At 43.2% G+C, this 12,507-nt stretch overlaps 1 protein-coding gene across 2 annotated transcripts in view; it reads left to right on the top strand.

The window, feature by feature from the left end:
• CACHD1 (cache domain containing 1) overlaps positions 1 to 11,926 on the top strand; it is a 211,297-nt gene extending 199,371 nt beyond the window's left edge. For both annotated transcript variants that reach the window (XM_058717124.1, XM_058717125.1), the window contains 3 exons: positions 1,298 to 1,375; positions 2,030 to 2,131; positions 10,177 to 11,926. In XM_058717124.1, the coding sequence (XP_058573107.1) occupies positions 1,298 to 1,375; positions 2,030 to 2,131; positions 10,177 to 10,415 (419 nt within the window). In that variant the 3' untranslated portion in view covers positions 10,416 to 11,926. The remainder of the gene's footprint in view (positions 1 to 1,297; positions 1,376 to 2,029; positions 2,132 to 10,176) is intronic.
• Positions 11,927 to 12,507: the final 581 nt, after the last annotated feature.

The raw sequence follows: 12,507 nt of genomic DNA, 5'->3' as shown, positions 1-12,507 counted from the left end.
TCCAAAACTCCTCTGGGAGGCAGCAGCCTCCCTTGCATCCTTCCAGAGCTGAAAAGACAGTGGCCAGTCGTGTAAGCCCCTAAGTAATTCTAAGAACAGCACTACCTTTTCCGCTTTCATGGAGTGTGATTCGGAAGTCCCCAAAGCCTACTTGCCACCTTTAGCCCGTGGCTCATTCGTTAGTGTCTCAACCCTGTGAGCTTCATTTTGATTCCCCAGAAAATCCCCCAATGCTCTCTCGTCTTACACGCATTAGCCGCCCACGGCATGCCTCTTGAATAAGCCAGGCAGGGGAGCTGGGATGCTTAGTGGGAAATTTCGTTCTTCCCTCAACTCAGATATGCTGTCTTTGCTGTTCCAGACAGGTGAGGCAAAGATAGCCTGGGTCCCTGTTGGCAAGACCATGAGTCTGTTCTATTGCAGCTGTTATCCCGTGGTATGAAGGAACACGTGCAAAGCAATAATCACAGCTCTTGAAGAGGAGAATTCATTGGAGCCAGATACAAAATGATTAATCTGCAATCATGGCTTCCATACCAAGAGTTAAATGGGATATCTGTGCTCGTTTGCAAGGACGAAACCATTTAATGGGCTTCCCCATGTTTTGTAAAAGGCCCCAGGGATTTATTAACCTGACCTTTATGGAGATAAGGTTCACTCATCGTTCTGGACTTGGTCAGGGCCACTTTGCTCATCCTTGCAGCAGTAAGGACAGAGTGATGCTGGAATAGTTCACTGTGGCCGCAATCCTGATGGGGCAGTGGGGTGGGTGTGGGGGGCATCTTGGGATAATGCTGCCTGATTTAGTAACAGGACTAATCACAAAGCTCCTTCCCCGTGGTAAGATTTGGATACCCAGATTTCCCCTTGGTAAGTATGTGACAGTCATCCAGTGTTACCTTATACCTGGCCTTTTATAGGGTTTTGTAACACCATTTTCTGGGCACACTCAGCCATGGCTTTAGACCCCTTCCTTCTGTTTGAGGTACATTGGTAGAGAACTAAAGATCCATTAGCCTCTATCAACTTCTTTGCTCTCCTTTCTTCAGAAGTTAATTTCAGGTGCCTCTCTTGATTATTCATTTCTGGTCCTCCCTGTTTTGATTCCTGCTACCTCCTCCTTTAAAAAAAAAAAATGGATGGGACATGGGACATCAGTTTATTCTTTTCCAAGTTTGGACTCGTTCTTGATGGAATGCTGTCACCCAGCCGTCAAAATGAGGCCTCCACAGGGTATTAAAGTGGGTGATTTTGTTTGATTAAATAGTCATGTTTCTTTCTCTTTAATGATGGGTAGAAATGTCAGTGCGTATGTCCAACCTGGAGAATGACAGAGATGAAAGGGACGATGACAGCCATGAGGACAGAGGCATCAGTGAGTATTCAAGCTGCCTCGTTGCGGAACGTGTCAGCAGGAGGCTAAACCAGAATAAATGTTCTGTCTTCTATCCTTTTGGCGTATATTACGATTTAAGAATCTTAATGTGGCGAGGGTTTTTCCTCCCCCATTTTCATTAGGAATAAATAAGTGTAGGTGTTTGCTTTGTTTTAGAAAATCTTAAAAGGAGTCTTGATGTTCCTTTTCTCGTTAAGTGCTTTGTCCTAACACCTCACCCTACCTTTTCTTTCTCCTCCTCATTGCTTTCCAGCATAGTATTTCAGAAAGAGAATCATCAGGTGATATACATTGTTTTAATCCCTCCGGGGATTAAATGTATATAATTCAGTTGCAGGGGGGAAGAGCATTTCTTTATCAAAAAAGAATTCAATTAGCGTGAGATACATGCCTTGGCCTACAACTGTGTAGAACATGTCTTCTTAATGCATGTTGGAGACCTGTGATGAGGAACTTCTCACTGCCCTTAATCCTCAAAATTAAAAAAAAATTATAATAATAATAATAATTTACTTCTTCTATTTCTCCAAAGAACAGCTCCCCCCCAGTGTGTGAATCAACCTGCCCAGAGCAAATGTACTCTATACAGTAAGGATACTGGCACAAGAGTGATTAACTGTCTTCTCCCCACAGTCAGCAATACTCGGTTTATAGCTGCAGTCATCGAACGACATGCACACAGTCCAGAGAGGAGGCGTCGCTACTGGGGTCGATCAGGAACAGAAAGCGATCATGGTAAGGTCTAGCTCCTTCTGAAGAGTCTGGTGGGCTCCCTGTGGGCCAGTGTTCACATCCCCTCTTCTCCCTCCTGTTCTTGCTCAAATTCATTACTTTGGCATAGTTTTCCAAAGGACATATTCCAACATGGCACATTTCTAGGAGCCCAAGGGTAGTTTTGATCTTTGTCTCGGCACTTGCAGGAATAAGTGAGATGACCCTTGGGCACACAGATTGCATCTAAGTGTTCTCCATGCATAAAGGTTCACATTGTCTGAATGGAACCCGCTTACCATTCCACGTGATCCTTGGTAATTGGCATCCACATCAGTTCTGCTACCCACTGTTGTTAGCTGGCCAACACCAGCATCCTCAAGGGCTGTCTCAGCCACGTATACACTTTGGACATGACAAGAGTTCATGCTTCCTTCTGGCATTCCCCATCCTGACCTCCAGCCTTGCCTGGAAGGTTCAGAGAAGCCTTCACCAAAGAGGCAACATTTGCACTGGGCTTAAAGGCTGATGAAAGAAAAGTTGGGGCAAAGGAGATTCAGAGGCAAGTGGACTGGTGTATATAGTCATGGAGGTTATAGAAGATGCCTCTAAGATGCTCAGAAAGGGTCGGCACTAAGGCTGAGAGGGCTGTGAATTATCAAGTCCACATGCTGTACCAAAGACTTGGCCACCACCTAGCTTCTTACCTTGCCAACATCCGGATGGCTTGTCGTCACAGGGAATAGCAGACATGTCCCACCCTGTAGCCATCACTGCCAGTGTTCCGCAACAACATGACAGGATTGTGGGGCCTTGTAAGAACTTTTTGTAATTGTAAGATCTTTTTGTTTTTCATGTGCTTGTTTAATTTGCTAGAAAACTTTATTTTCTTCCCAGAATCAGATCTTTTTTTAATGCATAAATAATGCATTTATACCTTTTTGACTCTTTCTCCACATCTACCCTAGGAAAAAAAAAAAAAAAAAAAAGGAAGTCTACAAACAGTGAGCTCCCAGCCCTGTGCTAAAACATGCAAGGAGTGGATATTCGTCAAGGCAACCAGTGTTGCCTTTTACATGACAGCCAGGTATTCAAACTCCCTTTGGAAAACAGAAGCCAAAACTCTGATTTGTAAATTGGAGGTTCCTAATTTGAGCTTTGAATGACATTGTTCTCACCAACTAAGTAGAAACTTCAGGTTTCTATGCAGAGTCAAAGCACAACTTAAATTTTTCAGTTTGACTTTCTGGGGTTTTTTCCCCCTAAAAACCTTTGAACCTGCATAAATTCATTCTGCCAGGCAGTTCTGTGCCTCTTCTCCTTTGAATAATAAAACAGGTTTGAGGCTACTAAAGTTCAACAGAAATAATTTCTTATTCAGCAGAAATACTGAATCCTTTCTCTCTCTTTCCTTCTCCCCGGATAGAAATTGCTTCAATACGAAATTGGAATTCTGAGTGACGTTTCCAATGTTCCATTAGCTCTCCCATTGTCTTAGTAAAATGGTGTATGAAGCAACAGCTTAGATGAAAGCAGTAATGCAGTGTCAGTATCTGAAAGCTAAGGAATCTAGCTAAGGGCTTGCTTTCTTTCATTTTTCACAATAATTGGATCCCTGTTATCCCCGAGGAATGAAAAATAGTTCCTCGTGCAGATAGAATGCAACACCAAAAGAAATGGAAGACATTGACATTCCACATAATTCCAAATGTACCACAAAAATCAATAGCATTTAACTGCATGTTGTCATATCCCTGAACCTGAATGGTGGGTCACTAAAAGTGGTGGCATCAGGTTAATGTCCCTGTGATGCCAAGAATAGGCCATGGGTAGGTTCGCATGAAAACAAGGAAATCTAATCTCGTTGTTTTGTCAGTACCCTTCTTTCTCAGCTCTGTGTTCTTTTATGCTGTTTGCTAGGCACAGTGGGGGGACCTTGTGAAGGGGCGGCTTCATTTCTGTGAGGCTGAGTGATTATGGAAGAGCTTATAAGATAGGGCCAAGCACAGCTCACTTGGAACCCACCTCTCCCCCTCAACAGGTAATGGGATCTTAGTGAAGCTACTTTGGACCTTAGTTTCCTAATAATTAAAATGAGATTAGAAATGTCTCCCTGGTGAAGTTGTGAGCACCAAATGAAATAGCATATGGCAGGTGGGAGGTCAGGGTGACTTAGTCACCTCCATACCCACTCTGCCCTCAAGGAATGTACAATCTAGCAGAAAACTGTAAATGAATGCATGTACTCATAAGACTGATAAAAGACTGAATAGGACAGCTTCCTTAAAGGACCAGAACAAAGAAGATAGGGAGCTAGTTCACTTTTATCTGCATGAGAATCATGGAAGTCCCCTGGGGGAAGGTGGCCTTGGTGCTGTTGGTGCTGGCCCTTGACGGGGTAAAATTGTAGCACCGTGGTTGTTTGCAACCCGGTGAGCATTTTTACCTTGGGTCTGTTCCACAAAAGGAAACTCAAAGGAATAAAACACATAAATATATGAGTACTGAACAGATTAGATTTTCAGGATGTGGTTCAGAATTGTGATATACCTAGAATTAAAACTGAATGTCACCAGGCCAAACTTGTAGACTTCAAGCTGTATTTTTATTTAGAAATACAGTTGACCTTTGAACATCCTGGGCATTAGGGACACCAACCCCCACCCTTGCACAATCAAAAATCCACATCTAGGGGTGCCTGGTTGGCTCAGTTGGTTAAGCGGCCGACTTCGGCCCAGGTCATGATCTCACGGTTCGTGGGTTTGAGCCCTGCACGGGGCTCTGTGCTGACAGCTCAGAGCCTAGAGCCTGCTTCAGATTCTGTGTCTCCCTCTCTCACTGCCCCTCTCCCACTCTCTCTCACTCTCAAAAATAAAACATTAAAAAAAATATTTTAAAAAAATCCACATATAACTTCTCACCCCCGCCAAAAGAAAAACTTTACTACTAATAATCTGTTGACTGGAAGCCTTACCAAGAACATGAACAGTGGATTAGTCTACATTTTGTATGTTACATGTATTATATAATGTTTTCTTAAAGGAAGCTAGAGAAAAGAAAATGTTAAAATCATAAGAGAAAATACATTTACAGCCCTGTCCTATATTTATGGAAAACTAGCCTGCGAGTAGACCCATGTAGTTCAAGGTTACTCAGGGGTCAGTGGTATTTCATGTGGCCAAGAGAGTTTTGTATTTCAAAGGAATCTTATTTTAATTTTGCACCTTAAAAATGCTAAAATAAGAATAGTTTTTGAAAGGTAGAATTATTTTCGTCAATATTCTAAGACCACTTAGAATGACTGTTTTTCAGCCCTTGACGATTTACTGTTACACTCACAAGTAGCAATTAAAAACAATTACTACCTATTTATGCTTTAATTCTATATGTCTGCCCATTTTTTTCTTCTGAAAATCTCATGTTCTATCCATTCATCAACTGGCTTATCTTTAGGTTAAAAACCACCAATGTGTATTTGTCCCTTTTGAATCTGCGTGTTAGTTACCAACTCATTAGAAACTGGATATAAATGTATTTAAGCAACATTTTTTTCTTTGTAAAAGGGAGACCTCCTCCTAGTGAAGCAAATTCCAAAAAGCTTAAAAGGTGAATGGTGAGCCTTGAAAACCTGGTCAAAAACTGTAGAGTGCAACTTAGGGCCATTGTTTTTTGGAGGCGCGTGGATATTCTCCCACAGTAACTCTCTGTGACCACAAGGTGGAGAGTGAGTCCCCAGAGTGACCTAACCTCCCCACCCATCCAGAGAGGTTTCTTCAGGAACCATCAGCTAAATATGTAAGCACAATACGAAAAAGCCTGATCTTGATTCCTGTTCTCAATGGTCGCCTGATCTCCTTCCTGAGCCTACTTTTTGCTTGAGGTCGCCTTTTCAGAGACTATACTGCACACACCTTTGGATAGTAAGAAACTTTTCCTTTGGAAGTATTGGCTGATATCCTTTGTGTTTTCAATAGTGCTTCTTCTGCCTTGAGTCATACTGAATCTGTCTTATTCATCACTGTTCCCAGCACCCAACAGAATTGTCTGGTGCTAAGTAAACACTCAATTTGTTAAGTGAGAGCATGTGTTTGGCTTTCTCCTGCTTCTCCACAGCTTGCTATCCCTCCCTCCAGATTTTCATTAATTATTGAGATAAGAGGAAGCTTGAGTAAGTTACAGAGGGGCTGAGCAATACTGCCACACTGAGAAAATTAAACAGAATGTCCCAGAGCAAGGGGTTCACTTTGGAAGACCCTGTGCTTGGGTTCTTATCAGAAAGCAAGAGCAGGAGAAATGGGGGTGCCCCTGAGGTGCTGTGGGAACAGCTCCATCATTAAAACCACCCTTGAGCCTATGATCAGCCAGGTCCAGAGCACCCCTGACGTGTTAAGTCGGAACCCCTGGGCAGGGCCCAGTGAATCCTGGAACGTCTTCATTGTTAGATGAGAATGTCACACCAGATAAAACCACAGATACCCAAAAAACTCTTAATACCATTGCTTTGGGAGCATAGTAATGTGATTTTGAAAAATGAAGTGCCTGCTCTGTGTGAGGCATTGCGTTGAATATTAGGAGTACAAAAATAAATGGAAATTCACTAATGGCCACAACGGCCCTAAGTTTTATTGCATAGTAAAAATCTAAGCTAGAGATGTGCACAGAATGCCATTTAAATTCACAGAAGGGGCAACAGACCCCACGTGGGCTGGCAGGATCGGGTGCTGGGGGTTTGGGTTGCTTCCCAGAGAAGACCTTTAAAAACTGAAGCATGAAGGACAATGGCCGGATGATGGAAGGTGGGAGGGTGAGCCCGGCAGAAGGCCTGTCATGAATTTTACACCAGGAATGTGAAAATGAGTTAACAGTTTCTGTGGGTGCTTGTAAATGAGTGGAGATGGGAAACCCTTCAGGAGGTACTTGGAGGCAAGATAAAGACAGCCTAGCACTAAAGGTTGGCCAACAATCATCAACATAGATGCTGAGATTTTGCTAAAAGTGTGTCTTCTACTTGAGTCCCCTACGTGTGAAGCACATGGCAGCTTAAGCACACGCAGCACTCTGTAACTGGGGCTTCAGCGTCTACCATCCAGTCTCACGTTCCAGACCGAGCCCTGCTGACGCTGAGAATCCCATTCTGGCTCCTGATTCTTGAGGAAAGGCATCACTGTTTCCCCAGCCCTGAACCTAGAAACCTCAACCTTATCCAAGGATGTCAACCTGGATCTTCCCCCCAGGGAAGTCAGTTGGGCCACCAAAGGCAACCTACTCTGAGCTCGAACAGTGTCTTGAAGCCGGCCGCTTGCCCTATGTAACACAGCCGCTGGCCCACTTGAGGTCCTCATCATCTCCTTGGGCCAGCACCGCAGCCTCCTGTCCTCTGAGCCTCAGTCCCACCTTCTTTCCAGCCACCTCACTGCCACAAGTGATCATCTTCAAGCACATGTTATGTCCTTGCACCCTCCCCTACCTCTGGCCTGTTGCTAAATCCCAGCTCCTAGCTCAGCCAGCCTTCCTGATCTGGTCTGAGCCCGCATGTTCAGTCTCCTCTCCTGCTGCTTTCTCCCCCCTACCGAGCTTGTTATCATCCCCAAAGCCCCTAGAGGCTCTCGGGCTGTTGTGTCTTGGCATTTGCTCATCTCCCAGCCTGCAGTACCTTTCCACCCCGCTCTTTACCTAATGAACCCCTTCTCTCCCATGAGGGCCACTTTAAGTGTCCTTGTAAGGTGTCCTAAGCCAAGTTAATCAGCTTTGGTATCCCTCTCCATGTGCCTCTGTTGGAATACCTTTGTTTCCCCTTCTTGACTGTGGGCTTCTTGGGAGCTGGAGCTTCCCCCTTACCCCTTTTTTGATTGAGCCCCCCACCTGGCACCAAGGAGACTCTCAGTGATGATAGACGCCTATGTCCATGAACTTCACCCTCTTCTGCCCCCTTCATCCCGGACACTTGGGATCTCCGAGTCTTTTCATCCTGACTCAAAGTCATCACCCCCAAACCCCCCTAACTTTTAACTGCTTACCAACTTCTATTGTTTCCACCTCTGAGATACTTTTAAATCCGCTTAATCCCATACCCCTAGTTTTAATTCTTAGTCTGTCATCTGGGCTGTTGCAATAACCTCCCAACTGTCCCCTCTATTTCCTTTTTATTCATCTTCCAAACTGCCACGAGAACTCTCTCTGAAACACAGAAACTGTCATGCTATTTTTTTTTCCAGTCTGTTCAGAATGTATTGTTCCTCCATTTTCTCTGCTTTGGCCTTTATAATCTGACTGTAACTCACCTTTCCACCTCTCTCCTGCCACGTTCTCCAACTGCCTACCTGCACCTGTCCTAGCCACATGGTACAGCAGTGGCCTTGGCTTTCCACACCTCTAGGCTGTGCTCCCGTTCCCTTGCTCATATCCACTTACCAAACTCCTACATATCCTTTTAAGCCCAACTGAAATAGGAGTTTTTCTGTGGAGCTTTCTCATTCTTCCAGCCGGAATTAGTTATTCCATGTTCTCGATACCAGTTATACCTCAACTATAGCACTTACCATCATCTGCATTAGAATAAACCCAGCTTCACAAATATGTCTCCTGTTCGGTTGTGAAATCCTTAAGGAAAAGAGACATCTCTTATTCATGTTTTGTAGCCTCCCCCTCTGGCTGCATAATGGTCTTCAATGAATGAATAATTGAACAGATCTATGCTTGTATTCATTTTATTTCTCAAACTCTAGCTTTTAAGCTCCTTGTGCAGGGAGATTTTCACCTTGGTGTCTCCTGCAATGCCTAACACAGTATCTTGTACATAGTAGGTGCACAATAAATATTTCTGGAGTTAGACTGACTTAAATAATTCTGTCATTTGCAAAATGGTTCATTGAGGACAGAGAATTGTCTTTCTCATTTTTGCACCCAGCATACATTTTCAACCATATCCCATTCCGGCTTGGCTGTATGCAAGCACATCAATTTTGCACCGCAAATGTGACTAGCACTACCCATGGGTGAGCTTTGATTGATGCTAACCGTAGATGCAGTGGAAATATTAATGAGCTGTCACTTCTCAAAAATTTTAAAGGGGATTTTTGCAATATTTAAAAACATGCCAGAGTTCTTGGAATGGAATCCTTTGATCAGCAAGGGCATTTTCTTTTGAAACGTGTATTACTTAGAATACCAAAAGAAATTAATCTTTAAATACAGTGAGCCAGCCTACACAGAGAATAGTTGATTCCTTTGCTAGTTGCTATGGGTATATGTGGAGTTCATATCTCATCAGGTACTGGAACTTTGGGCAAGTTCATTAACCTCTCTGATCATCATTTCCCTCACTTGTATAATTTGTGTGTAGGAATTCCAGGACACCAGTGTGTGTCGTAGAACAGATATACACACAATGGAGACGCTTGTTTTTGTCCTTGCTATGAGATCACGTGCAGCCCAGCTTTCTCCACCAGCCCCCAACTTGACTTGAATCCTATTAGGACTTTGTTTTCCTTTTCTCTTTTCTTTTCTTTCTTTCTTTTCTTCCTTTTTTTTTTTTTTTTGAAGCTGCCTTTTTTATTTTTCTTTCTCCCTACTTTTTCTTTTTCTCCCTTTCTCCCTTCTTTCTTTCTCTCTCTCTCTTTTTTCTTTCATTCATTCATTCATTCATTCATTCATTTATTCATTCAAATAAAGTTAATCTTATCTCAGGGAAAAGTGTAGGAGGATAGTCCCAAATGTCAATGGTAGTTATCTGTGAATCAGGTGGGAAGAGCGATGATTTTAGTTTTTGTTGTGTTGATTTGGGGATTTGGGAAAAAGCTTCCTATATATATATATTTTTTCTTATCTGTACTTTCTCAGGTGTGTAAAATTTTTTATTGTGTAATTGTTGGGGGGGGCGGTGGCGCAGAGGAGAAACAGCTAACAAAAGATCTCTTCAAAAATAAGCCACTTTGACGTCTGCTGGCAGCCTGCGGACGTTTGCACCCATGTAACACAAAGATAGGAACATCTCCCCGTGCCCTAGAAATCTTCAGTCACATCTCTCTGTGTCTGGAAGCTCTCAGCTGCTTGTTCTGTTCATTTTCTAGGTTACAGCACCATGAGCCCACAGGAAGATAGTGAAAACCCCCCGTGCAACAATGACCCCTTGTCAGCTGGGGTGGATGTGGGGAACCACGACGAGGACTTGGATCTGGACGCCCCACCCCAGACGGCCGCCCTGCTAAGTCACAAATTCCACCACTACCGTTCCCACCACCCCACGCCGCACCACAGCCACCACTTGCAGGCGGCCGTGACAGTACACACCGTCGATGCAGAGTGCTAACACTCTCCTGACCTCCATGAGAAGATGGGAGCTGGGAGGTACAGAATGTTCTGGAGGGAAGAAGAACCAGCATCAGATAATCCACAGCAAGAGACCCCTTGTGTTCGTGCTTTGTCCAGAGTGGTTTAACTCACTTGCTGCCTGTCAAATGTGTTTCGGAATGAGAAACAACAACAAAATCACTTTTGTGAAAGTGCGAAGCTGGTTCTGAAATGGAGGGGAAGTAAGCCTGATTAACGAACCTGCCATAATACCAATGGGATGGAGCAGAAGGCAAACCTCCAAACACAGAGGCGAGACCCATAAACGAAACATTGGGAACCTTCGTTAAGCTGAGCCAGAGGAATGTCCCAAGGAGCCAGAAACATTCGGCTCTCCTTAACTGGAAGAGAGACAAGTGTGCCCAGCCGGAGACTGGGAATGTGGCACATCCAGACAGAAATGTGTGCTTTCGGAAGATCTCGCTTTGTTTCTGGCGGTACCTAGATACCACAGTTGCTGTATGGAACTCCTGTTAAGCTCTAAATGATGCATCTCAAAATTTCTAAGTAAAGGATTATTTTTCTACTATTTATTGAACTTTCAAACATTCTCAAACTTTGGGGGAAAGAAAAGGAAACACATGAGAAATTGTCAGCAATTATCCCTAGCTGTTTTGTGTGTGAAGTGGTTGACTAAGGAGTTCTATTATTTAACTGATATCCTCCCACTGCCCCACTCTACAAAATGGGAAAATGAAGAAATCCTTCTCTCTGACTTGTTTACATACATTTTCTTTAGAACGTCATCTTATGTAAACCTATCTTTTTTTGTAATGCAGTATTCTTTATGTTTGACAGAGGCAGGGAAGACGGAGGAATCCAAAATGCTTTCCAAGAAATGTTATGTCTCTTTTTCACTCATTTCCACTCCCCGTACGATGCTTTTCTCAGATGTCTTACAAAACCTAGTATTACAACCCCACCCTTTCGGCTAAGGGAGGGATGGATTTCTTCTTGTGTTAGAGACTATAAATTTTTAAGTGTCCCATTTTGATTCTGAAAATATTGAGTACATAAAGGAAAATGTTTTTAAACTTCAAAATTGATTCTTAAAGATTTCTTTTGATATCCTAGTTCAAAGCTGCTGCCAGTTATCCGAGAAGCTATCCACTGAACTGCTTTGTGACGTATACAGAGATTAATCCGATCTGGCTAATATAACGTGGGGCATTGTATTTTTAAAGTAGTGTTCTAATTACAGTGGTGTATTTTAGATTCACATCTTGTGATTCAAATATGTTATAAAGACATTCTTGCACCGTGTGTGTGGTAAATCTCCGTTTATATGTAGTTGGAAAAAATTCACTGAATAACATTTTAACGATAGGGTATCACGACATAATGTAAAAAAAAAAAAAAACAATTGGTTCTTCAGCAGTACAGAAAGTAAACTGTATGCGTGCTATCAGGAAACCCCTTCGTACTGTGTATAAATTTGCAGTCTAGTGAAATAAACTGTATGAACAGACAGTCTTAGTGTTTATAGTGATGTGTTCACGTGCTGCTGCTTGTGCCTCGTGGAGATTCTGTTCACTTTGTAACCCAGCAGATCAGTTACCAAACTTAGTGGGCCTCCTCTCAGTGCTACTGTCGACGTCAGGGGGTTCTTGCAAAAAAAATTGAAGAATATAAGGGGATGACATTAAGAACAAATGTTAAGGGGTGCCTGGGTGGCTCAAGTCACTTAAGCATCCAACTTCGGTTCAGGTCATGATCTCACAGCTCATGGGTTCGAGCCCCTCATTGGGCTCTGTGCTTACAGCTCACAGCCTGGAGCCTGCTTCTGATTCTGTGTCTCCCTCTCTCTTTGCCCCTCCCCTGCTCGTGCTCTGCATCTCCCTCAAAAATTTAAAAAATTGAAAAAAACATAACAAATATTAAAAAATGTGCAGAACATAGGTCCCTCTTCCTGAGCATCTACATTCATGCCATTAATAATAAATAATTCTCTAACTGCTGGAGAGAATGGGGACTTCCCTGTCTTCCCAGAAAATTAAGCCTCTCCATTTTGTTTGCCGAAGTTGAGAACCTTTGTGTGGTGGCACTAGCTT

The sequence above is a fragment of the Neofelis nebulosa genome, chromosome 2, assembly GCF_028018385.1.
Source record: "Neofelis nebulosa isolate mNeoNeb1 chromosome 2, mNeoNeb1.pri, whole genome shotgun sequence".
In the NCBI taxonomy this organism is placed as follows: domain Eukaryota; kingdom Metazoa; phylum Chordata; class Mammalia; order Carnivora; family Felidae; genus Neofelis; species Neofelis nebulosa.
The sequence above is the reverse complement of the archived record's forward strand: the minus strand, read 5'-3'. Positions and strand labels throughout refer to the sequence as shown.